General features: G+C 36.7%; 1 protein-coding gene across 5 annotated transcripts in view; it reads left to right on the forward strand.

Annotated features, from left to right (window-relative positions):
* The window catches only part of LOC137223615 (recombining binding protein suppressor of hairless), a 116,479-nt gene extending 89,144 nt beyond the window's left edge, over positions 1-27,335 (forward strand). For all 5 annotated transcript variants that reach the window (XM_067735670.1, XM_067735673.1, XM_067735672.1 and 2 more), the window contains 8 exons: positions 6,279-6,444; positions 10,667-10,841; positions 14,676-14,813; positions 14,969-15,081; positions 21,091-21,231; positions 22,296-22,451; positions 22,838-22,941; positions 23,102-27,335. In XM_067735670.1, the coding sequence (XP_067591771.1) occupies positions 6,279-6,444; positions 10,667-10,841; positions 14,676-14,813; positions 14,969-15,081; positions 21,091-21,231; positions 22,296-22,451; positions 22,838-22,941; positions 23,102-23,417 (1,309 nt within the window). In that variant the 3' untranslated portion in view covers positions 23,418-27,335. The remainder of the gene's footprint in view (positions 1-6,278; positions 6,445-10,666; positions 10,842-14,675; positions 14,814-14,968; positions 15,082-21,090; positions 21,232-22,295; positions 22,452-22,837; positions 22,942-23,101) is intronic.
* The last annotated feature ends 634 nt before the right edge of the window (positions 27,336-27,969 follow it).

A 27,969-nucleotide genomic window follows, 5' to 3' on the forward strand; every position in this document is an offset into this window, starting at 1 on the left:
TGCATGTGATGTATTAATATACAAGTAAGAGGATGGTTTCTATTGGGTTAATTTGCAAGTACAAAATGAAAAATGGGGGATTTGTCTCTATTGAAGAGGGAGAAACAAAGTAAATTGTGGCTTATTTAGTAAAGATCCTCTGGTTAAATCCGTGATTTCACAAAATGAAATAATCCATAGTTTTTATTTGGGGCTGCATGGTGTTCTCTAAGTATTTCTGTGATACATTAGCTCATTCAAAAAGTAGCTTTCCTTTCGGTGGAAAATGTAGTTTTATAAAGAAATGTGACCCCAAAAGTACCATTTTAAAAAGAAAAAGGCTTAAACAAACCCCCGAGTTGAATTATGCAGTGATTGTGAAGAAAAGTACTCCCAGCCCTCTCCACCCTGACCCTGTGCCTATTCAGGTTAAAAAACCCAGCAAAGCTGAGCTGGTACTCATACCACATAAATGTGGCACTACAGAAATGACCTATAAATCAGATTAGCCAAAATTAAATTATAATAGGGATTTTAATATTTAGTGTTTGTCTTAGTATTTTTAAAATTTCAGCATTTTTGGTATATAATTGTGGATTTTTGTTATTTGTTTTTTCACTTGGTTCCTGGAATTTTCTTGTTAATAGTTTCTCAAGCCTTTGTCTTTCAGACAGCATTTTTGTGTTAAACATTTTGTAGACAAAGGCTGCTTATGGGGGAAGATGAAAGATTTTTTTGGATTGGCTAGAAAGGCACCAAAACTGAATTGGGAGAAGGAATGAAAACTCAGGTTTGGGTGTTGGATTGAAAGGAATGAGTGGAATCTTAGAATTTGTGAGATAAAGGAGATCTTAGCATATGCATAAGAGAAGGGAAAGGTAGTATATTAATTTACAGGCTGGAAGAATTTTAAATAGTCTCTTTCTCAAAGTCCTCTAAATCTGAGCTGAAAAAAAGGTGAAACTGTTTAGTTGATAATGTTATCCTCAAAGAGGATGAACAGCTGAAAACAGCATTTAGGACTCATACTGCCAAGTGTTCTTTTTTAGTTATTCAAGTTTACTAAATTTCTGATTACTTTACTAATGGAACTTAAATCATCTGATTTAGAGTTAAATATGTGAAGAAGTTGGTACCTGCAGTTTGGGACAAAGAAACCAAATCGAGATAGTGACCCCTTTTTGCATGAAGTTGGTACGGGAAATTCAGGTGGTCTGTCTGCTCTCCACCCCCCCTCTTAAATCTTAAAGTGTTGCTCAGTTTAATACAATTGGATTCATTTATTAACTCATTTATTCTTTATTTCTCACAACCTGTAAGGTTCCAGGTACTGTGCAAAAGCATCTTGGATGGGAATTTTAAAAGTCACTAAGTCATTTAAATACTTCGGTGGATAACTGAGGCCCAGTGCAGATAACAGAAGGGGAAGAGCTACTCAAAAGATTAGTCCAGATAAGGTTCCTGTTTGTTAGTCACTGTTAAAAATACAAAGCTATAGTGGTTTATCAAGTTAAAATAGGTGATTTAATGGTTAACTGTTATTATGGTTGCCCTTATTTTCAATTTCTTTCTATTATTTGGGGTATAGCCTGGTGGGTCTAAAACCCCAGTCAGAGGAAAGCTCAAAGAATCTAAGCTTCTGACTCCAAAGAATGAAAAAAAAAAAAAAAAAAAAAAAAGATGAAAAAGCCAGAGTAACTACTTTCTATGTTTATTGTATTATTAAAATTTCCAGAAGAGACATACACTAGTTTCACAGTAAAGGTAAAAACCTATTAAAATTACCTGATTTTAAAAAGGCATTAGTCGTCAGGGGCTGCTAACACAGGTCAGCCTCCTGGATAACTGGCAGGGCTTCTTACTGGAAGAGTTCTTTTCCCTTACTCCTTAGTGGAGTGCAGCGGAAAGAGGAAGATCTGCTTTCTTTCTTGCATTAGGCATGAGGTAACCTGGGGACATGACCACAGTCATCTTGGCTTACAAAATAACTCCAGTGAATGATGCTAGAAATATTGGGGTAGGAAGTTTTATCCTAAAATCTTAAATCATTCTCAGGATTCACTTTTGTGCCTAATGATGAGTATTTATTTGCATAACATATTTGGTATCCCACTTAGTATGTTAGTGGCTAGTTTTACTTTTTAATCGAAGAAGGTCTTTTCAAATTGAAAAATAAACTTAAAGAAAAAATTATTTTGTCTAGAGGCAAATTTCTATTAAAGATATGGAAATGCCAGTAGACATATTAACATTTCTTCAACTTTGTGTTAGGGGAAGTATGAATAATCATCAAAGGGTAATGATTCTGCCAAAATAAAAAAATGTAAATGATGTGTTTGGATTTTGTCTAATCTTATATATTGGGCTAAATAAAAAGGTTTCTTTGAATCTGTAAGGTATTTTCCAGACCTCATCTCAGGATATGAGGAAAAACTTGTTGAATCACTCTCTGAAAATAAAGGCTGTTGAACTAGGAAATGAATGAAATCATAAATGTGTGCATATCGCCACCAAGTGGCAAATAAAAGCATTGTTTGTCATAGTTGCTTAGATTAGAAAATAAAGGCACATTGTTTCATAAAGTGTCCTTTTATAGCAGCTGTTAAACTCCAAAAGCTAGCCACTTGGTCAGACTTTTCACTGAATGTTTGGTACATATTGACCAGCTGTCCAAATTCAAAGAATCATCGATTCACATACACCTTATAAAGGTGTATGTTAATTTTTCTTTTGTTAATTAGGTGGCATTTTTTCCTTACCCTCCTCCCTTTAATTTTCTTTCATTTGTCTGTAAATTTTTTTGTATTGATGCTATCTTCTATTTGATTATTATATTACTACTGAAGTTTCTGGAAATGAAGATTTGATTCATTAGCTGATTTTTAGGGAGTGACAATATTGGGATGTTTAAAATATGATTTCATCATCACATGGTAGAAATAATCTTAATGTTTATATTGGGTTTGCAATTTTCTTGCATCACAGCTTTCTTGAATAGTTGTAGAGTTGATATAAAAATAAGGCTAGTTCAGAGGCAGTTGAAGAATCTTCATTTTTCTTACATTTATTACAAGATTGGAAAGCACTTTCAATATAGAACCTAGGTCAGTGTTTTGAGTGGTAAAGAATTTCTTGTCAACCTGTCTGATTTTTATGCCCTGTTGGTTTCATGCCATTTTATCACAGTACTCTTGAGAAAACCAGCACTACATTTGGTACACTATAGTAAAACAAAGCTTTTCGAATTTTATAGCTGATATACCAACTTACTAAGGAGGCTTAACATCTGTCAATAAAATACTAATAGTAGACAAGCTTCCAAAATTGATGCCTTCTCAACTTCCTGATAGTGTGCCAGCTAGATATTTGAATCTGTGCCATGGTAAGTATTGGGTGGTTCCCAGCATTAGAGGCCAGAAAGATCCGTGGTGCAGACTTGAACTGAGCCAACTCCTGAACTAGCCCAGCTAATCCAGGCATCCCTCCAAACTTGGAGTGACCTGGAACTGAGCCCACTGCCTCGGCTGTGACCTCTATGTCCATGGTGACAGAGAGTATACAGGAACAAAGGCTGCTCTGATTCCTTTCTGTTGGTTTAGATACATATGAGAAGACCCCAGAAGATTTTCATCCTAACTCAGCCTGACCCCTTCGACCTGCTAGGTCTACTTCCCCATTACTCCGGCTTCATCTCCTGTTGTTCTCGTCTCTGTTCCAGCCACGCTGGTCTGTTGTTTCTCCGCCATCCATTATAGTCCTTTCTACTTTGGAGCCATTGCACTTGCTATTTATTCCTTCTTCTGAAATGCTCTTACCCTAGAAACCCATGGCTTTAGGTCATGACTTAAAGTCATCTTCTTAAATAGGCTTTCTCTGGCCACCCAGGTCTTCTACATTTTTAAGTACCCCTTCCCTGCTTTATTATTTTCCCTCAGTACTTACCATCAGCTAACAGAGTATATATGTTATTTTAGTCATCTAGCTTTTTAAAATTGTCTTTCTTATTAGACTCTGAGTTCCATTAGGACAAGAATTTTTGTTTGTTTTAACTACTAATGTATTCCCAGTATCTAGTATAGACTAGGGGTGTAATAAATTTTTGTGAATTAATGAAAATTAAACAAACCCAGCTCACTTCCTATAAATTGTATGTAGATTGCCTCTAAAGTAGTCTTTGGTAGAGTTGAGCAAAAAGTAGGTGCCATGTATTTTGATTCAATTCAGTCAGTATTGTAGTAGGTGCTGAGGGGGAAGCAAACAAGTAGACACTACTCTACTACCTTTACTTAATTTATTTTTTAATTAATTTTTATTGGAGTATAGTTGCTTTACAGTGTTGTTAGTTTCTACTGTACAGGAAAATGAATCAGTTATATGTATACATATATCTACTCTTTCTTAGATTTCCTTCCCATTTAGGTAACCACAGGTCACTGAGTAGAGTTCCCTGTGCTACACAGTAGATTCTCATTAGTATACATAGTAGTATATATATGTTGACCCCAGCCTCCCAATTTACTACCTTTAGAGTGGCCTGAAAGCTAAATCCAGCATGATGGTATCTGTGTGTATGTATGTACACACACATGCCTGTGTACAGTTCTTTAGTTTTTTATTTTTTTAAGTCTCTACATTGTTGGCCTAAAAAGTGTTAAAAGGCATAAATTATTTGCAAAATTTTAAAATTAGGAATTTCATGTAAAACTTGATTTCAGGCAACTATTGGGAAGTTGGAGGATGTGGCCAGCACTAGGCCTCCACGCCCATAGTTCAGCCCTGTGAGTGGGTGGGTGAGTGTATACTCACATGCTTGCTGATCCCAATTGTTTCCTTGTCATCAGAGCCACACAGCATTGGCTGATGCTCTTTGCAGTTAAGCTCTTTTTTTTTTTCTTTCAGTGGGCTTAAAAGATTAAGAAAGAAATTTCTATGCTTATAGCTGTACAAAAAGTTGGAATTACCATGAGGGCTGTGTGTTTCAAGAAAGAAGGGAGGGAACCTACTTCTTTGGGTAATTGAGGGATATTTCTACTTATTTATTGTACAGCTGGCCCACCCATTTATATTGCTTACCTGGCTGCTATTTGAATTTACTTGGCTACTATTTGAGTAGGTATTTGAGTTTTCAGGCCCCTTGACGAGACATGACATAAATGTTTTTTAAACTTTATTTTATTTATTTATTTATTAAATTTTTAGCTGCATAGGTTCTTCGTTGCTGCGCACAGGCGGCTTTCCCTAGTTGCGGTGAGCGGGGGCTACTCTTCATTGCGGTGCGAGGGCTTCTCATTGCAGATGGCTTCTCTTTGTTGTGGAGCACGGGCTTCGCACAGGCTTAATTGCTCCGCGGCATGTGGGATCTTCCTGGACCAGGGATCAAACCCGTGTCCCCTGCATTGGCAGGTGGATTCTTAACCACTGCGCCACTAGGGAAGTCCCGACATAAATGTTTTAAAGTATGTGTAAGTCAGTGTGTGATTGAGCAAAGGAATTACACCCTACACAAGGACTGGATTGATGGTCTGAACTATGTAAAATGTGGGGCCTGCCTGAGCTGGGATTTGAAGTAGATATTTTGTAATTACTAAGAGAAGATTATAAGGAAATTATTCTAGGTGGGAAGAATTTGTGAGGATGGGTTTTTGGCAACTAGCGAAACAAATCTCTTGGTTGTCTGTGAGTTGAAAGGATACAGTATATTTTTCTTTCAGTCATCCACATACAGCAGGTGTTCAGGATGTAAGATATATAGTAATCCAATGATTCATTTTGCTTTCAATTCTTTTACTTAGTTGTATTAGTATTTCGAAATTTTCTACTTTGGGCATTGCTCTAATTCTGTTTTCCAGGTTAATTACCAAATGAAGTTAAGAGTAATATCCATACCAAGAATGTCATTAATTAATGATACATCATTTTGAGTAGATGTTAATCAGTAACTGCAGATTCTGTGATGGTATACCATGCTTTGTATATGTTAGAGTACTTTGGATTTGTTGAACTGCAGTAGTTCAAAACTCTGAGCTATGTGAAAAGAGACGTTCCCTGCTCTAAAAAATATCTAGGCTAAGTGAATGCATAACATCAATATAGATGAACCTTACCTGAACAAATGGAAGTGGAAGTCTTGATTTCTGTGCTGTGGATATGATTATTTGCATTACAAAAGACTTCACCAAAATGTTTCATTAGGAGCTAACTTTGTGCAGTTCAGCATGATTTTGTATTCATGTGTTTAAGAAAAGGAAATGCTTTCTTGAATGTAATTGCATTGTGTTTTTTCCCCCTCATTGTTTCAGGTTCTTTTGCCCTCCTCCTTGTGTATATCTTATGGGCAGTGGATGGAAGAAAAAAAAAGAACAAATGGAACGCGATGGTTGTTCTGAACAAGAGTCTCAACCGTGTGCATTTATTGGAATAGGAAATAGTGACCAAGAAATGCAGCAGCTGAACTTGGAAGGAAAGGTAAAGAGAACCATGGTACCAGAATGCAATTTTCTTACTTGTTTTTGTAGTGGTGATTTTTTTTTTTCCTTTTATGGCTATTGGTAGCACTCTTTTGAATATATAAATCAGAACCAGAAATAAACTTCTCAAGTAGCTGTGGTTTAGTCGTGATTGATGGAGCTTGAGCTGTTGACATCTAAAGGTGGCACACAATAAGCTTCCTCAGCTTGCTAGCAGTTTTAGCAGGCTGTGAATCAGATTTCTGTTGGGTGCCAGTATAGGAGGCTAATTGCTCATCCATCTGACAGGGGCATGATAGTCAAACAACAATGAAAATACATAGTTCAATAATGTTTTATTCTACTCATTTAATCTTAGTCTTACACTAGAAACAAAGTATTATGGGTTATAAACATCATAAATGTTTTACTTAGCTTCAGTGTAGAACAGAAATATGCTGTGTAGACAGGAACAGCCATGATTACCTTTACTCAAACTTTTAGGTATTTTCTTTGATTACTTTACTAGGGAATAAAATTTAACAATTAGTTTTACTAATTGTATTTTATCGATTTAGAAAGCAGTTATTTCAGTCTGTACCTTTAGTTTTCAAAAGTAGTTCTTCAGTGACTTAGCATTAGTTATTACTTTGTTTTCTCTTGATATTAAAATTTGAAAAATGGTTATTTCTGATTTCAGTGACTACATGAATGTCTTTTAAAGTACTGCATAAATAGGTGTTTTCTCATTCAGTAAGTCTTTGTTGAATGTCTTAGTGTTTGCTGTATTGTAGCCGACACTAAGAATGGGAGTTTGGAGGGCAAGGTTGAGGGTGGTGAGCTAGTGGATTTGTACTCTCATTCAATTTTAGTCATTTTACAGATAATGAGCACTGAGAATAAGGAGCCTTCAACCTCCTTCAAATTTGAGTATGTTTATGTCATTTGTATCTTTATATTTTTATCATTAAGGCTTGTCAACTATGTATTTTAAATTAGGTTTGGGATAAAACTTACTACAGTAAAGGTTGTTTCATCTTAAAATAGAGCAGTGTAAAATATTTCTGAATTATGACCCTTGAGCCAAGGTAAAAGATATATTTAAGTAGTGGGTTGAACAAATAGGCCTTAGTCATGTCTCATCTATTTTTCTGTTATATAGAAAGTCTTAGTGATATGTCCCTAAGCTGTACATCTAGACATTTGGAACTGTGAATGGTAATTAGATCAGATAGGTAGTAAGAAGCCAGGGATTCTAGCTACCATTGTATATAATTGTGTCAATTGAACTTCATTGCTTGCTTTAACACTTCCAGCTTCCAGCAATTTTAAGGGCGGTAATAACAAACAAACAGCACCGCCACTTGCTTTTCTCAGCATAATGGCTTAGTACATCTTTCTTCAACTTCTGCCATTATATCCTTTCCCCAAGCCCTAGAAATTTGCAGAAGAGAATACCTGAGAGCTTGAGCATTAAATAGTGCTTAAAACACCTACTTACAGGGTAGTACAGTGTCTGTATGCCAAAATTATGTGTTAATATTTAGTTATAATGAAAAATGCTATTAGAGAAGTCTATAGAGAATAAGACTGGTTGAGAGTCAGCAGAAGTCATTCCAGGCAGAAAGAACAGCATAATCATATGCTTGGATCATCAAGGTACAGGAACAAGGTAAGTTTGGGTCCAGGCAGGCAAAGATGGACCAAGCAGTGGACAGATGCTGAGCTTCAGAAAGAGGCACTTTGGTCCTATCTCACTTAACCTCCATTCATTTAAGGTAATGTTATTTTCTTTCAACAGCCTGTTCATTGAATGGTACAATTAGTCATTATTGAAAAAGGAGGGATTTTATTTTGCATTTTTGGGTATTTGTCCTTATTTTAATCTTCATTACAACAAAGTTCTAGTATATGCAGCCCTTATGGTCATGACATTTAACTATATGTTGGTAATATTTTGGATCTGATGTTTTTAATTTGTTAACTATTCATTTCCTCAGTTTTTGTCTTACATAGTTGGAACTAGGTAAGCTATGCAACATGAATTACTTCCCTAATTAGCACACTTGTATTTTTATTTTAAAGAATTACATCCCCTACACCTATGTTGCTAGTATTGTTTTGTTTATATAATTCAAATTCTACAATTCAGATATTTCTATAAACTTTTGTAGCATTATATTTGGTATTTTTTATTTCAGGGCAGATTTTTTTTCTTTCCTGAAGATCTTGTCTTCAGAAAGATGTTTTTTAAGTTAAACTCTTCATTGTTTATAGACAGATTTATTATATGCCATTTTCTGTTTTAGAATTTTATTAGCTAATCTAGCCTTTTGGTATGATGAAGCAAATGTAACTTCAGTTTTTATTTACTTAGCGTCTTAAAGCTGTAATACTCTTTCTGAATCAGTGACTTGTCCTTTTTTTTTTTCTTGTGAAATTTGAGTAGTTTGTGGTCAGTAGCTTTGTAGCTTTTAAAAAATAATAAATTGTATCTGAGATAGCTTTATTAGAATTTTTTTGTGGATTCAAACTACTCACTTTTGTAATTAGGGGTATATTTCCTTTACTTCCAAGGAGATATATGTATGTTTGCTTTTTCCAAACAAAATAAAGCCCTTTGAGTGTCTGTGTTATGACCCAATTTTCTCTGCTCTTTTTTCCTTTCCTGTTTGCCAGTCTACCTTACCATTTATGCTAGATTTCAGTATTTTCTCTTTTCTGATATAGATCATATCCCCTAATGTTAACACTCAAATTAAGTGATCTCATCATTTTTAAGTTTTGCCATTAGAATTTAATTGCTTTCATTTAGGTACACATTTTATTTTTGTTACATGGGAGTACTCTTCTTTAGTGTATCAATACCTATCTTCCTAGACTTTGTCTTACGTTGTAGAATAATTCCATAGTGCAGGCTTTATTTGACTTTCAGAGCTTTTTAAAGTACGGCAGGGCCATGGTTCAGCATCCCTGAACACTTAGAGATCCTGGAGTGAAAGGAGCTGAGTGAGTGCAAAGGCTGTTGTTTTAATTTTTCTTATTACTATTATGAGCTTTATCTTAACTTTGCCTTGTGCAGAACAAAGCCTCTCAAAGCTTTTCTCTCCCTTTTGAATTTATAAAAACTTAATTGAGTAAAATATTCAAGACGGCACCTAAATTTTCTTATATAACTTTGCTGTTGAGAAATGCAATAAAGTATGGCATGATTTTTGTTCTGGTACTAAAATTGGCTGTGAGTAATATTTTAAAGATTAAACACCTAGAGCCCATTAGTTATTTTCTAAATGAGTGGCATTTGCACTACTTTCTAAAAGGAACACACAGCAGAGGTAGTCAAGAAACTTGTTTAGCCTAATTTTAAAGTAGAGCAATGATTTTAAAATATATATATATATTTCAGAATTTTAAATACTTAAGCTGTACTTGAGCATTATTTACCCAATCTGGAAAAATAGATCAATAATTTAGCCTCTTCCCTCATTCACAGGGATCAAGGGAATAGGAAAGATTTTAGAATTGTCATATGTAATTGAAATAGTAGCATTTCAAAGTATCTTTGTTGTTTTGCAAATGCTATAATTCTTTAATACTATCCTTTCAGTTACCAGAATTTAATTTCTGATAAACTGACATAGTACTTTGCTGCGTTTGTTTTCTCTAGTACCTTTAAATTCAGTTCTTTTGGTGATGCAATAGGAATTATCCCATTGGGCAAAGTGTTAGCTATTTCAAAAAATATTGTTTTCCTCAGACTCATGGGTGGTTACTCTAGTGTTCGGCTATATAAGAAAAAACGTTGTATGCACTATTTTGAGAAGGATCAGTGCTAAAATCTTTTACATAATTTAATTGAGTTCTGATAGCCTTCTTTATATCTTATTTGCAGAAAGACAGTCATGGAATTTTTTAACTGTAAAATTTTATTTTAAAAAATTACTGCTATAACATTGGTAATTCTGTGAAATAGATGTAGAGCTGTATAAAACAAGAAAAGACTATTTTTTAAAAGCCTTTTTGAGAGGGGAAAACAACACAGTGTTAGTATTTCGTAGACTTGATAAGGAAGACTTTGTACTTTGTTTTCAGAGATCAGTACTTTTCACAGTTGGTTTTATCAGCGCTTCTGTGGAGTTACTGCCTTTAAGTCTGATCAAACTTAGACGTGGCCATACTGAGTTGTAGGTACATAGCTGACAGGGTTTTGGTGCTATTAAAACTTGCCTTTTCTTTCACAGAACTATTGCACGGCCAAAACATTGTATATATCTGATTCAGACAAGAGAAAGCACTTCATGCTCTCTGTAAAGATGTTCTATGGCAATAGTGATGACATTGGTGTGTTCCTCAGCAAGCGGATAAAAGTCATCTCCAAACCTTCCAAAAAGAAGCAGTCATTGAAAAATGCTGACTGTATGTATACTTGTTTTCTTTTTTGTCCTCAACTCCCAACATGAACTAATAAGACAAATTCAGCTATTTTTTAAATTAAAAATTGCTTTTCAGTAGCCAGTTCCTTTTTTTCAAATATTTTTGTGGTCTTCACTTTATCTGAAAAAGTCATATTCAGTTATTACTGCTGCTTTATTGTCTTTTTCTTTAATTAAAAATGGGCAATACCTGGGGTAGGGAAGTGGTTTTTAAACAGAATTGGTTCATCACTGCCACCCAGAGTCATTTGGAGAAATGGGAGTTTCCTTTTGCTGTCACAGTGACTGGAGGGAGTAATGTTAGCATTAGGGTGTCTAAATGTCCTGCAGTGCCCAAGAAGGTTCCCATTCCATAAAGAATTGATTCACTTAGAATATCAAAAGCACCCCTTTGAGAAACACTGTTATATCAAATGGGCTTTGGAAGGCTGTCCTGAGAACCTGAACAAAAATTTTGATGTAGTTGCACTGGCAGAGACTGCTGCCTCATCAGCACATTTTTAGACTATAGCAGATAAATGCTGTTTGAATTTTACACTTCAACCTCTGTACCCAGTTTTCTTTATTTTAACTTTTTATTATGAAAACTTTCAAACTTACATAAAAGGGAGAAAGTAGTATAAGGTGACCACCTGGCCTCAACAGGTTTTACCAATTCTGTTTTATCATCTCTATCACCACCACCCCTTCCTTCCTCCTCCAACTGCTGGAATTTTTTAATGTACATCTCAGACATCCTATCCTTTCAACCATTTCTGCAGTAGTGACTCTCTAACAGATCATTTTCTTTTAAACATCATTATACCCAACAACAGTTGATGGTAGTTCGTTAATGCCATCTAATGGCTAGTCAGTGTGCAGATTTATCACATTGTCTCAGAAATATCTTTTTACAGTTGTGTTGTTGTTTTTAACAGTTGGCTTGTTCAAACTTGGATCCAAACAAGGTTCATACATTTTAATCTGTAATGGTTTCTTCTCTTTCCACCAGCCTGTTTTTCCTTCTGTGTTATTTATTTGTTGAAACTGGGTCATTTTTCCTGTGGAATTTCCATATTCTGGATCTGGCTGATTACGTGTTCCTCTGTCTCTCATATTTTCTACAAACTGTTGGTTAAACTTTTATTTTAGAATTAGCTGCTCCTATGTATGTTCATTTCTATCAGATCAGAAGTCATGTAATATCTGGTTATCCCACTTCTTGTTATGTTAAGATTGGTTATAGTAATTTGAGCTGTTGTTAGTCTAATCCACTAGTTATAAAGTTCCTCAGCGACCTTTAACCTAATGATTTCAGTAGCCCTTCATGATGGCTGCTTAAATCTAGTATTTCATTAAGGGCTGCAAAATGATGATTTTTCTAATTCTTTTATTCTTAACTTTTGCATTTGTTAGCTGTTTGCTTTAAGTATAGTCTATGGAGAAAAGCCAGGATGGGTTCTTATTTACTAATTTGCAGAATAACAATAGTATTCTTTGAAGGTGACCAGTGAGGTTTTAGGATTTTGGTTTATTTGCTTGTTTTTATTTTGTTTTGTTTTATTATGAACTTAATGGGATTTTATGTAGTGGATGGTTTTTAGTCTGCTTGGTCATTATTATCATCATCATTTACTTTATATTATGGAAATTTTCTAACATACTAAAGTAGACAGTTGCATTAATGACATGAAACCTCTTGTGTTCATCCTCTAACTTAGAGCAGTGATCTTAACTTCAAGCCAGTCTTGATTTATCTTCATCTGTAACCCTACCCCCCACACACACTTTCCTCTGCCCTCATTTTAGTTTGATGCAAATCCAAGACACTATATCATCTGTAAATATTTCTGTGTATCTCTGAAAGATAGGGTCTCTTGTTTTCTAATATAATTACAATACCATGATCACATAAAAATAAACATAAAACAACTATAAAAAGAAATAGTTTCTTAGTATCATTAAATACCTAGCTAGTGCTCAAATTTAAAATTATCTAAAATGTGGGGTTTTTTTTTTAGCCCTTTGGTTGAATCAAAATTCAAATAAGATCCACCAGATATTATTCTATATATTGTGTTGACATGTCCTTGAGTTTTTTTTAATCTGTGGATTTTCTCTACATCTCTCTGTTTCTCTCTCTCTTCTTGTAGTTTATTTATTCAAGAGACTGAGTCAGTTGACCATGAGAGATTTCCACATACTGGAATTTGCTAATTATATTTCCTTGGTGTAGTTTAATGTATTTTCTGTAAATTGTAGTGTCAGAGAGAAACAGAGCTGGACACTAAAGATGGTTAGAAACAGATTTTATTCACTACCGTTGCAGTAGGGAAAAGAGATTTCAGTAAAGAACTGAGCTCAACTCCAAATACAACAAGGAGAAGTGGGGATTTATAGCCAAGGAACAGAGTTGAGGGGATCAGTGGATGGAAAGTTACTAAGAGGTGAGAGACATGAAGGGAAGGGGGATTCTTGACAAACTAGCTTACCAGAATTTTTATGAAGACAGGCCTAGATGATCAGATATAAAGGTGGAGGGGAGGAACTTGAACAGATATCAAGGATGGGAGGATGGTTTAGCAGGATTCTTGGCAATAACCGGGCTAGGCAGGCCAATGCCAGGGCCCAAGGAAGAGTCCCGGTGGAAAAAGGGCTCAGAGGAGCCTGTCTAAAGTTTGGTCAAGGAGAGAGTCTTTGTCAGTAAATTTAGAAACTTGATCAGATTTAAGGTGGTTGTTCTTTGGTTCTTTTTTGTTGTTTGTTACTAGAGGGCAAGCCTACTTCACAGCAATGTAGTGTTCTTGCATCAGGAGGTATAATGTCATGTATTTAGGCTGTTTCCAATTCAAATTACAGGATTACCTCTTTAATTTTATATTTCTATTGACTCTAAGTTACTTGATGGCAGAGAACATATTTCATTTTCAGAGTATTTTCTTGCTTACATAGATGTGGTTGCTTTTTCAAGAAATTTCATGCAATGCTATACTGTAAGGTATTTAGAAGGAAGCAAAATCTCTAAAATCACAGTATCCAGAGGCAGTTGCCATCAACTTTGGTAAACATCCTTCCACACCCCTCTCTATGAATGTATTCCATAGAAATAGATGTGAGCACATGGAGACACATGCTGTCATATAAAAATGTATATGTTTACCCAATGGAACCACAGTATAAAGAGTGTGCTTTCCATTCAGTGATATATCAGGGAGATATTTTCTTACCAATGCATTTAAATACACATCATTCAGATAGGTGAATGATATTATAATTTATTTAATCAGTTTCCTACTGTTGGACACTTATTATTTTAAAAGTAACTTCCTTTTTAAAAACAGCACCGCATTAAACATACTGTGTAACTCTCATTTAAAAAAGATTTTTATGGGGCTTCCCTGGTGGCACAGTGGTTGAGAGTCCGCCTGCCGATGCAGGGGACACGGGTTCGTGCCCCGGTCCGGGAAGATCCCACACGCCGCGGAGCGGCTAGGCCCGTGAGCCATGGCCGCTGAGCCTGCGCATCCGGAGCCTGTGCTCCGCAACGGGAGAGGCCGCAACAGTGAGAGGCCCGAGTACCGCAAAAAAAAAAAAAAGATTTTTATGGACATATTGTATATCTTTAGCTTGACATTATTGATAAAGAGTTACCTTGATTTTTGGGGGTATCATCTGTATTTTCTTAGAGGGTTAAAAGAATTGTTAGCAGAATCCATTAATTATTAAATGATAGTAATGCATAGTCCTCATTCACCGGGTACTGGTCCCTTCTTGCTCTCCACTGTTGCCCCGCCCCCAAACCCCACTCACATAAATAGGAGCTGTGTTTTCTTTGCAGTATGCATTGCCTCAGGAACAAAGGTGGCTCTGTTTAATCGACTTCGATCCCAGACAGTTAGTACCAGATACTTGCATGTAGAAGGAGGTAATTTCCATGCCAGTTCTCAGCAGTGGGGAGCATTTTACATTCATCTCTGTGAGTATAAAAATATGCATTTGATTTTTTTCGTGTGAAATTGTTAAATTCATTTTACTAATAAGACATACAGATATATTAAGTTTTGTCATTTTTATAAGCAGATTAATAAGTTCTAAAAGATGATAATTTGATCTGTTTCCATTGCACTGCAGTGGATGACGATGAATCAGAAGGAGAAGAATTCACAGTCCGCGATGGATACATCCATTATGGACAAACAGTCAAACTTGTGTGTTCAGTTACTGGCATGGCACTCCCAAGATTGGTATGGCCTTAATGACTTCATGACTGTTTCTAATAAATGTTGGTGGCCTTTTCCCTTTTTGGTTGTATATCTGGATATGTTCAATAGAGGGCACTATAAAGTTACATTAGGATTTATTTTCTTAACTAATGTAGATACATTATTCATTCTTTGTGGTACCTGCTTCATCCCAACACAGGACCAAGTTTTCAAAAGCATAGAATTTCAAATTTCTTTAAAAATACAAGCATAATTTTTATTATTTTATTCTCCCAAAGGAAGATGGATTTAAAAATTAAATAAAATTGGTGTTTCTTACTCTGGTAGAGAGGCATAGTGTTTGGGGCTTTTTAAAACTGTAAAAAACTGCTTTTCTTAGCAGAATGAAGCAAAAGCCCCTCATATACCCTTTGTCATCTTCCCCCTCCTTTTCTGAAGCAGAACACAATTTAGTTATATTAAAGATGGAGGGGGTTTATGAGTAGGTTTGATTCAAGGTCAGGTTGGGGGAGGGGGTTAAGTGAATGGAAGAACTTTTAGTATTACTTGCCTGAATATGCTTTGTATCTCTTTGATGAAGTATTTCATTGGCTGATATTTTCTGGGACTATTTCAGCAGGAGCTGGGTTGATCTATAACTATCTAAGTAAATGCATCATATTATTGAATTGTTTTATATTTTTCTGTGTCATGGTTGTACAAGGTGATTTTATTTCCCATTTCAACTTCATAAGCCAAAATATGTGAAACATAGTAATATAAATTTACAAAACCTTGAACCTGAGGCAAATTATAAAAAGGGGAAAGGTAGGGAAAGAAGGGTACATAAATTAGAAAGAAAGACACACCAAAAAACAAGCTGAATCAACATTTACTCAGGTTCTTCTCTTTTCATTCATTATGTGTCACTGTATTCCAAGGATAATGTTTATTTGCTTTGGTATTAAATGCTTGTACTATAGAATCACTATTCAGAGGCCTTTGCCTCTGATCAGCAACAGCTTATATATGGGCCACTTAGAAGACAGACTCAAATCTTAAAATAGTGTTTTCACTTAGTTTCATGTAAAGTACCGGTCTGCCTTGCTTGAAGGTCATCTTTTTTTTGTTGTTTTTTAATAAATTTATTTATTTTATTTATTTATTTTTGGCTGTGTTGGGTCTTCGCTGCTGCACGTGGGCTTTCTCTAGTTGTGGTGAGCGGGAGCTACTCTTTGTTGCAGTGAGCGGGCTTCTCATTGCAGTGGCTTCTCTCGTCGTGGAGCATGGGCTCTAGGCACACGGGCTTCAGTAGTTGCAGCACACGGGCTCAGTAGTTGTGGCTCACGGGCTGTAGAGCACAGGCTCAGTAGTTGTGGCGCATGGGTTTAGTTGCTTTGCGGCATGTGGGATCTTTCTGGACCGTGTCCCCTGCATTGGCAGGCGGATTCTCAACCACTGCGCCACCAGGGAAGCCCCTTGAACATCATCTTTAATTGAATATTTTCAACATGTAAAAGTATGGGGCTCTGATTATAAAAATGCTGCAATAAAAAACCTGATCCAGAGAATGCCTTAGGAAAAGTTGCAGTACCATCGTTAACAATGTACCGGTAAATACCTCTTTCTAGAGGTTGTGTGACTGAGGAATTAGATTCCTCAGAGACATAGCTAGGCTTTATATGGTCTGCACTACTTCAGGCCCTCCTATACCTCCACTTACGTGCAGTTTTCAACAAAGGCACGTTTTTCAGAGGAGGCTTTCATGTGCTTTCAAGAAGGATGACACTGTCTTAATATCTGAACATTGCATACTATGCTTCCTAGAATATTAGCCTTATTGGAGATCTTTGCTTGGAAAACACTCTCCCTCCAAGACCAAGTTTCAATGGGATGAATGTTCTAATGAGAAATCCTGGTTTTTAGGATGCTTTAAAAACAGGCATAGTCTATGTAGGTCGAGCCAACTAACAAGAAACACTGGTTAGTATTTATCCCACTTCCTCAAGGCTGTCAGATGCCCCAGAGGTTTGGGACATCTAAAATCTGTTAGGTAAACTAATTAGCGACATGAATTCAGCCTGGGCATTTACCAGGTATAGTCTAGGAATATGAATAAGATATGTTTTCTGTCCTTAAGAGCTGTATCCTGTTTACCTCAGAAATATGGAAAATACTGTACCAGTAACCTACAAAGCCAGCGTAGAAGAGAGAGAGCTGGTTGGAGTAACATCTGGTGTTTTATGAATGTAGAATTCATCACACATAGCTTGTTAGAACATTCATACTATCTGGTTTCTCAGATTTCTTTCCTGTTCTTAATAATTAGAAATGATCACAGCAAGTTTGATACCAAATAGTAGGGGACATATTTGGTTTCTTTATTGGTGAGACTAGGTCATTCAGCAGTGTCTATGTCCAGAGAACTATTATGGGAAATAAAATTGAACCAAACATGGCCCATGTTCTCAATATGCTTATTATTACTAGATAGTGGAGAAACAGTGGATTACAGAAATGACAGTGTCATAGGCAAATGTTGACTCTTACGTGGTGAAGTCATAGTTGAGTGTGGTAGACTTACAGTAAGCTTTAAACTTACATCATTCAAAATTCACTTATTTCCCTAAAATCCAAACATCATTAAATTTAAATAAACCTTTAAGACTAGCATTGAATGGAAACATTTTGCTTGAGTTTAATTAGTCTCACAGAATATCTTAGAAACTGTAATTGCTAAAAGTGTAGTGTCTCCCTTTAAACTCAAAAATTAGTGGTGATGTGAGTAGAATGACAAATATTCTGACTAATAAACTGCAGAGCTAAAAATATGTAAATATGAAGAATGTTGACTTTAAAAGATTGGGATTTTTAATAGCTGTGGCTTAAGTAAAGAAAAATCATCTTGGAATATGTCTGGTGTGAATCAAGTAATAAAAACCCAATAATATTGCATAATATTAATAGCACTGTTCTGAGCACTTTTACATATATTGATTCATTTAGTCCTCACAATATCTTGTGAGTAGCTACTGTTAAGGGTGTTCATTGTGGAGCAAAGTATTACAGTCCTACATGCATACGTGCATTCTACAAATAGCCCTGAACCCATGGGCCAGGAACTGTCTAGATGCTGGAGATACATTGGTGAACAAGGTAGACTTTCTTTCCTTTTGGAGCTTACATTTTTTTTTTAATTAATTAATTTTATTTTATTATTTATGTTTGGCCACATTGGGTCTTTGTTGCTACGTGTGGGCTTTCTCTAGTTGCGGCGAGCAGGCTTCTCATTGCAGTGGCTTCTCTTGTGGCAGAGCACAGGCTCTAGGCACGTGAGGCACGTGGGCTTCAGTAGTTGTGGCATGCGGGCTCAGTAGTTGTGGCTTGTGGGCTCTAGAGCACAGGCTCAGTAGTTGCACGGGCTTAGTTGCTCCGCGGCATGCGGGATCTTCCCGGACCAGGGTTTGAACCTGTGTCCCCTGCATTGGCAGGCAGATTCTTAACCACTGCACCACCCGGGAAGCCCGGAGCTTACATTTTGGAAGGGATGTCAACAAAAACCAGCTAAAGAAATACCCATATAATGTGTTAAAAGGTTAATGTAAGTGATAAGACATTAAAACAGGATAAAGGGATAGGGAAAAGGGAGTGCTTAGAGTGGTCAGAGAAGTCTTTTTGAAGTGGGGCTATTTGAACAGAGACCAGAATGAAGTTGGAAAAGCAGAAACTGGGTGAGGAGCATTTCAGGCTGACAGAATGAGGGCAAAAAGGACTTAAGACAGGAATGTGTGAGGACTAGCAAGGAAGCCATTGTAGCTAGAGCCAAGTCGGGGTGCGGGGGGGAAGTGCCAGGACATGATTCTGCAAGGTTAGCCATGGGCAACATCTTGTCAAGTCCCTCTCTCTATCTACACTACGGACTTTCTGTTATCTGTGTAAGATAGGAGGCCACTGGAGGGTTTTGTGTGTGTGTGTGTTTTTTTTTTGGGGCTGCATTGGGTCTTCATTGCTGTGCGTGGGCTTTTCTCTAGTTGTAGCGAGTGGAGGCTACTCTTCATTGTGGTGCACGGGCTTCTCGTTGCGGTGGCTTCTCTTGTTGTGGAGCACGGGCTCTAGGTGCGTGGGCTTCAGTAGTTGTGGCACGCAGGCTCAGTAGTTGAGGTACACAGGCCCTAGAGCGTGTGGGCTTCAGTAGTTGCAGTGCACGGGCTCAGTAGTTGTGGCTTGTGGGCTGTAGAGCCCAGGCTCAGTAGTTGTGGCACACAGGCTTAGTTGCTTGTGGCATGTGGCATCTTCCTGGGCCAGGGATCAAACCCGTGTCCTCTGCGTTGGCAGGCGGCTTCTTAACCACTGCGCCACCAGGGACATCCCCACTGGAGAGTTTTAAACAGGGAATGATGGCTGGTTTATGTTTGGAAGAATAATTCTGGCTGCTTTGTGGATAAGAGAGCATAGGGACATAGCTGTGGAAACAAAGAGAAAGGTGGTTGGGCTTTTGTCAAAATTCGGGCAAGAAGTTGATGATGGTACCTTAGACTAGGATGGTACTGGAAAGGTGATGAGAGGTGACCGATTTGTTTGAAGGTAGACCTAACAATTTGTTGACAGCTTGGGCATAAGAGAAAGCAAGGAGTCAAGGATGACTCCACGGTTTTAGGATTGAGTGAACGTGGTGTCATTTATTGAGCTATGAGTTGAGGGAGGATCACATTTAGGGAGAAATAAAAAATTCTGTTTTTGATTAAGATTGAGATGCCTATTAATAGACATTTTCAGTGTAACTGTTGAATAGGTAGTTAAATATACACGTCGAGTGCCTGAGAAAGGCTATGGCCGGAAATACAAATTTAGGAGTTGCCAACTTCTAAATAGTATAGAAAGTATAGAGTATGGATAGAGAAGAGATTTGGGGACTCGGCTGTGGAGACTAAAGGCCGGTTAGAGCAGGTGTATCCCCGAAGGAAGAATGTGTGGGTCGGATGCCTCTGAGAAAGCTAATAAGATGAGGACAGAGAAGTGCTTATGGGATTCAACAGTCTTGAAGTCCTTAGTGGCCTCACCAAGAGCAATTTTGAGACAAAAGGCTGGAGAGATTTCAGGAGTTGGGGTGGTGAGGAAGAGGAGTTTTGATGTAAAGGAGAGCAGAGAAACAGGGTGGTGAGAGGGAAGGACAGGGATGTGTAGTCAAGGAAGGGGTTTCTTCTGATTTTAGATGAGAAATAGTTCTAACATGTTTGTATGCTGTTGGGAGTGATTTTCATAGTCCTCAAACACTTAGTGATTACCTTCCATGTGATAAGTAACGTCTAAGGTTTGATAGGATTATCTTTCAGATATCCATATGTGTTTTGTGGAATATTTGGATTATAAGGTCATGGTGTGTAATGGAAAGAGTTCAGGCTGGACAAGCAGCCTGCCTTGGAATCATATTCTGGTCCCTGAGCTACTAACCAAGTGATTTTGAGGAACTTAACCTGACCTCTGAGCCTGTTTCCTAATCTGCAAAATTATAACCTCTTTTAGGTTAAAATTAAAACAACGTATAAGTATGATACTGGACTTAGGTACTGACTAGCACACCCATAGTGGCCTTTAGAGATAATTTCCCCTTTGATGTTGGAATATTTGTCGTTGTATATTATTGGAAAGGTCAGGATTAACATCAGCTGGAAGTTTGCTAGAATGCAGAATATCAGGCCCCGTGTGTGATCTGTGGGATCAGAACAGATGTGTGTTTAACAGGAACCCCAGATGATTTGTATGGACATTAAAGTTTGAAAACCACTGATCTAGAAAACAGGTGCCAGTCTGCCCTGTTTTTTTAGGAGTTCAAGGAAAAAGGTAACATCTCTACATTCTTAACATGCTTGCAATCTAAAAGTATTCTTATACCTAGCTTTATTGTTTGTAAATTCTTTTGTGTATGTAGGTATGTGACAAATACCTGTGATGTATTATTATATAGCAGATTCTTTCTGTGTACTCTTGACAGTGTACGAAATGAAAACTCCGTATGTGATGATCTTTTCTTTTTTAATTGTTGAAATACAGATAATTAGGAAAGTTGATAAGCAGACCGCATTACTGGATGCAGATGATCCTGTGTCACAGCTCCATAAATGTGCATTTTACCTTAAGGATACAGAAAGAATGTACTTGTGCCTTTCTCAAGAAAGAATAATTCAGTTTCAGGTATGTTTTTAAATTACTGGTAAAATCTAAAATGTGCAAACTATTAGGTTAGCAGCATTTAGAAACATGAAACTCTCGCTTAATGTTAATTGTATCCGAATACATGAAGCTGTGTGTTCAGATATTTATCTCAAGTTCAAGGGTCCTTAGCCCACATGTTCCTCGGATATAGCAGTCATCTTACATCAAGGAAGAACTCAAAACTATGAAAATGTTCTAAGAGAAGCAGTTAACGTCTAGTTCTGAGGAACAAAGAGCCCCTCAGATTATCCAAAACTAGATGTTGGGTATTCAGTAAATCACCTGAAATTATGTGCAGACAACATTGTATATGATACATGCCTATTTTGGAGGAGCGTTCATAATTCTCATCAGATTTATATTGGGGTCTTCTAAGATAGTAATGATGACACATTTCAAAAGCTAATTTTTAACTATATTTACTCAGAAGGCTTTCATGAGGACATTTATGACATGAACAGATGACTTAATAGAATAGTTATACTTTCACATGAAACTCATTTCTGAACATCTGGAGACTTTCCAGAGAGATGCACACACAGCCAGTCTCCTCAACCCAGCACTGATGGTCTGGCCTAGGTGTTTCGAGATAGGGGTAGGGGATTGTCAGTCAATATCTCGGTTCCTTCCAGCTGAAAGTACATAAGTTTCTAGCTGTTCTCTGAGCAGGAGGGGGCTCCCATTCTCTCTCTCTCAGGGATCCCTAAAGAGTTTTAAACAGCTATTTACATCACAGATACTGATCTTTTATTAAAGAAATTATACAGGTACTGGTATACTCTTACTTAAATGGTATTCTGAAGGTATTATTAGTTTTTAGTATGTCACTGAAATATTTTGTATTAAAATAAAACCTGCCATATGTGAGGTTTCCATGCTAACATTCTGTTTGTTTAGGGATTGGCGAAGCATCGTGCTTGGGAAGTTTATAAATTTGTACTAAATTCTCTTCATGTTAATGCCAGTCTATGAGTGTTACTTTGTTAAAGTGTCTTATACTGCAGTGTATATAAAACTCAATTTCTAACCAATTTTTTCATAAGGCCACTCCATGCCCAAAAGAACCAAATAAAGAGATGATAAATGATGGCGCTTCCTGGACAATCATTAGTACAGATAAGGCAGAGTATACATTTTACGAGGGGATGGGCCCTGTCCTTGCCCCAGTCACACCGGTGCCTGTTGTAGAAAGTCTTCAGGTGAGACCACTTACAAGTTGACTTTTAGCTCTTTGCAGCTGATCTCAGCTATGACATGGCATAATTTTATTTCACAATAAATTTGATTTTTCTCCAAATCTTGTGATTTGGAGGGTTTTTTTTGGAGGTTTTGTTACACATTATTTGTTGATTTTTTAAAAAAAGAAAATGAGAGGAACATAATTTTATGCAAGAAAATTTAAATGTAAATCAGTTTGTATATTAGCTTGTGATATTTTTAGTTCACTTTGTCTTTATAATCATGTCATTTAAAAGAAGCATTTTATTTATCCATTTTTTTGCACATGATAGTCGAATGAGAAACTGTACTTTAATGAAAAATGAAAAGTTTTCTCAACATTGTTCTGATTTTCTGTGAATTGCAGTTGAATGGCGGTGGGGACGTAGCAATGCTTGAACTTACAGGACAGAATTTCACTCCAAATTTACGAGTGTGGTTTGGGGATGTAGAAGCTGAAACTATGTACAGGTACTTAATATAATTTTTTACATCATCTAGAGTTTTGGATGGGGGTGTGGGTACATGAGACTCTTTCCTGATATTGGTTGTCCTGTATTTAAGCAACCTTGTTTTAAGTTTCAGTTCTAAAATTTTCTGTGCTTTTAAGTGATTTCTATTTCCTCCTCAGATGTGGAGAGAGTATGCTCTGTGTTGTCCCAGACATTTCTGCATTCCGAGAAGGTTGGAGATGGGTCCGGCAGCCAGTCCAGGTTCCAGTAACTTTGGTCCGTAATGATGGAATCATTTATTCCACCAGCCTTACCTTTACCTACACCCCAGAACCGGGGCCACGGCCACATTGCAGCGCGGCAGGAGCAATCCTTCGAGCCAACTCTAGCCAAGTGCCCCCTAATGAGTCAAACACAAACAGCGAGGGGAGTTACACAAATGTCAGCACAAATTCAACCAATGTCACGTCATCTACAGCAACAGTTGTGTCCTAACTACCGTCTTTTTGCTAGGACTTACACTGACTTGAGTGCGGCAAAATGTTGACAAAAAAAGAAAGAAAAAAATGAACAATCTTTTGTGGTTTCTTGGGAAAACTTTTCGTACCCGGTGATACTATTCAAAAACCCCATTACCTGCAAGTGCTGATTTGAAGTGCAGAAGCCACAGTAAAACAAACAAAAAAACATCAAAATGTGCAAACTTTTGGAAATTGATTTTTTTCAGCTGTTATTTTTGTTTGGTTGGTTTTTGTTTGGTTTTGTTTAAATGGGCAAGAAATAGAGATGTGGCTGGAGTAAAAGGTAATCAAACTAGAAGACGAAAATCTAACATAGTTTTTATGGACCAAGGAACTTGTATAAGCTTTAGTAAAAGGTACATTTTCACCATACCTTTTTTATATCGCAGTATATATAGTACACCTTTGTTACCAAATAGGTTGTTCTCCTCCCCACCCCCTTTGAGCTTTTGCTCTTAAGTACATTCAGGTTCCAAGCCTGACCATGCTTGTTTAATCTAATTACCATACTCCTCCAGGTCTTTTTGGTCTAAGGCTGGAACTGTTCTTTTTATTTTATTATTTTCTTTAAAAGCTGAAGTCTTATGACTTTTCATGAGTGGAAGGTGTTTTGATTTCAGCAAGTCAAATCTTGTAAAGGCCTGCATATTTCTTTTAAGATTATTTGAAGTCTGTGCAAAAGCTTTAAAAAAAATGCCTCTGCCTTGCCTGCAATACATGCAACGTACGTTGACTTAGTCTCTATTCTCAGACACCGTTGATAGTTATTTCTGTGTTCCTTTTTTTAAAAAAATGTATTTATAGTTGTAATCCAAGAGGTTCTAACATTTACCTGGAATTAAATGTGGCCATTTAGCCATTAATGAGTTAATGGCGTGGAACATGTTGGTTTTTACAGCGTTCCCTTCCCTTTTCCTGTGCAGAAATGTATCTGTGCGGTCCAGGATTTGTTCAGGTTTTCCCTCCTCCTAATCTTGTACATAACTTGTATTATGTGTAAGTTAAACATTTTATTTTGAAGCTAGAATATTCCCAGTGATTTCATTCAGCAGGGTGTTTTTCTGCCTTGTTGGCATATGACAAAAAAATATCATCAGAAGTATTTGCTACCAGTTGGTAGATGGTGCCCTTATTGTATAATGAGGAAAATCTCAGCAAAAGCATGTTTTTACTTACTTTCTTTTGTGGGGGGTAGCCTAGGCCAAAATATCATTGTAACCTTGAAACAAGATGCTTTTACTAGATGACCAACTAAAATAGCTGGAAGACAGTACTTTAGGAACAGATAGCTGTAAGATTATAAAAATGCAAATGTACTTTATCTTTCCATTTCTCTCCCTGCCTTTTTTTGTTTTCTCTTCCCCAGTACTGAGCATCTTCACAAATGTCTCCTACTCAGAAAGCATTTCTTCTCCATTCAGTTAAGATTTGGCTGCATTCAGGGTTGTGTGCTGGCTGTGTGTGCTGGGCTCACCGGTTTCACGTTGGTTTTGTTCCTGCACTTTGGGCACGCCTATGTTCGGTGTCTTAGAAATTGCAGCAGCCTCATTGGGCTACGTTTTCTACAGGAACTATGTGTGTGATGTTATAGGACATGGTCTAGTAATACAGTCATCTTTCTTTGAGTAAAAACTACCTCTAGATTGTGGTAAGCTTTTACTGTCCCATAAAACAGGAGCCACAAGTACCTTAAGAATGCAAAACTAACTTCCTGCAGTTTCCATACAGAAATTGTCTTTCTGGTGTCCTGGGCTATTTTGAAAAGTTTCCGTCAGTAGACTTTTTAAAACATCATTGTTAGTAGCTTCCCCCCACTCCCCTCCACCCCCAGCTTTGATATCTTCATTACTCATTCTTCTGCTCAGACTCTGCCATTGTAAATACAATTCCTAACATCTTTACATCACTTTTTCCTCAGTTTTCAAGGGGGAAGTCATTTGTAAAACATGTTAGTGGTTAAATAAAAGTTATTGTGGTCTTCTCTTTACTGCAAGCCTTTTTAATTACTCACAGGCTGCATTATACTATATATAGCCTTTCTCTCTTTAAGTCTGCTCCCGTCACTAGCTTCTCTTGTAAGCTAATCCTGCCTCACACTTTAAATCTGTTTCAGTGACCAAGGGCAGAATTCATTGTGGCCTTATCTTTCTTTGTTTTAACTGTTTACTGGCTTTTTCTTGCAAACTTGCTTGTTTATGAGTAGTATTTATTCTTCTCTCTGTTGAGTCTGGAAGTAGTCTTTACACAGTGCTTTTTGTTCAGAGCGCCGAAATGTTTTCAGTGCTGCCTTACTTTGAATGGGCCACAAGTTTCCTCCACTTCCCAGGTTTGGTATTTAGTTACCAAATTATATTAAATTAACTGATAACAGATGAGATGCTTTTGAAGAACAAACTATTCCTACCCAGCATTGCAACTCAAAATAATTTTTTCAAGTTTATGGCTTTATTAAAATTAACTTTTGCTTTTTTACTGTTTAGCTATATCTAATTTTGGCTCTTTGTTTATTTTAATAAGATAATTGAAATATTAGACTGTAAACCCTTTTCCTCTTTATTTTTGAAAAGTCCAAGAATATGCTTATACAGGCATTCTCCCCCCCACTATTTTATGACATTCTACATACCACAAACTAAAGACTGAAATGATTTGTCTGTTGTGGCTTATTGTTTACTAGTAGTTCTTTTATCAGCTGATTAAAATTTTTTTGTGAATTATTTTCAGTGTTTAATTTTCAGGAGCCTTGTCCTCTGGTTATGGTAGAACACGACCCCTCCTCCAATGGTGGCATTGTTAGAGATGCTGGTCATTATCCCTTATAAAGACTCTCAGAATGGTAACCACTTCAGTTAAAGTATAGTACGTCCAAGCTTTTTTTTTTTTAATTCTGTATTAGAAGTGTAGGCTATGCTCTTATGATTCTATGCAGTTTCTGAAAATATGCATAGAAGCTGAGTCTGTTATCCAATATGTTTTTATTCTGTTGAATTTGATCACGTAGATTGGGATGGCAAGCTAAAGGCTTTAAATATAAAATGCCCTTTTTATTTTAAATGATTTCAGAGTTGAACACTAGTATAAAATTTACCCTGCTGCTGACTTTTCTTAAACTGTGGCAACTAAAGGCATCCTCATATATATATTAATTAGTGAAATATTTGTCACTCATACTGCACAGACTTATTTGCAGTTGTAACTGGTTAGTTTTTTGTTTTTGGGGGGTTTTTTGTTTTTGTTTTTTTTTAATGAAACGAGTACCATCTGTGCCCTCAATTTCCAACACAGGTTTTAAGAACTAAACTAACTGGTCATGTTTAATCAGATAATCCATGCAGGGGGTGCGGGGGGGGGGGTGTTCCTTTTTGAAACAAAATGTTATTCAATTATTAACCAAGTTACTTATTTTTGATTTCAAAAGCAGCTGTGTTTCTGATGAGTACTGAACAAATGTGTGTAATTTTCTGTGCCAGACTTTCGACTTTGTTTTCAAGCACTGTAATGTGGGATGATGGTTAGAAACAATAATATATTAGGGTTTCTATTTAACCCTTTCAGGACTGAACTGTATTTCCTTTTATTAATTTTTCCATGTGTTGTGATAAATGTTTGCCAGCATTCAGTACTGTGTTGGTCCAGATGTAGGTTTATATGCTCATTTTTAGCTTATTTCTTGTACCTTGCAGCATGCTCTATGCATTCAGTCCTTAAGGGGTTTATTTTACAAACTGTGCACCTGTAAGGTTTATTAGCAATAAGATAGAAAATTGAGCAAGTTTATACCATAATTTTGTAGAAAAAAGAATCTGCTCAGTTCCATATTTCATCCATGAGAAACCTGCAATATGGGCAGTTTCAAGAAATAAATAAAAAGGAAATGTAAACCATTGTAAAAGTCTTCTGTTGGATGTGCCTGATGCATGTATTATCGTCTTTGATTTCAGAATACTTCATAGAGATAAAATTAAATTCCATATTACAGTTGGTACATTTACAGTCTTACCTTGCTATCTAATCTACATCACATCAAAGTGATGGCTGTGCTGATTTTTTTTTTTTTTTTTAATGTTTTAAACTACACAGTGCTTTAAAAAGAGAAAGTTTTTTTTTGCGGGGGGTGGTTCTTTCTTCTTCACGGGGAAATGGGCTTCGCCACTCAAGGGTTGTCTCCCAATTCAGGAACTTTTCGAGCTAATCTCAACAAGATTGGAGAGCATTATTTAACATAGCTTGCTTTTCCAGTGTAAGGTCATTTGGTTTGGTGTATGAAAGAACATAGAATGTTTTTTCCTTTTTGGTGGGAGCTCCTCGTTGGAGAGAAAGGGTACTTTGTTTAATAGGGAAACAGAAAGTAAAGGGGGGAAGTTGTTACGTATTTTTTCAGTCATAACAAGTTCATTTATCTGATCTCCCCCAAAAGAAAAAAATATAAGCAAAGTTATCAGGATTTTTGCTAAATACATCTAAAAATAGTGATCGTTAAATAATTTAGAAACAATATAGTTGGAATTTGAGTTGTGAGGCTTTAA

The sequence above is a fragment of the Pseudorca crassidens genome, chromosome 4 (assembly GCF_039906515.1).
Source record: "Pseudorca crassidens isolate mPseCra1 chromosome 4, mPseCra1.hap1, whole genome shotgun sequence".
Lineage (NCBI taxonomy): Eukaryota > Metazoa > Chordata > Mammalia > Artiodactyla > Delphinidae > Pseudorca > Pseudorca crassidens.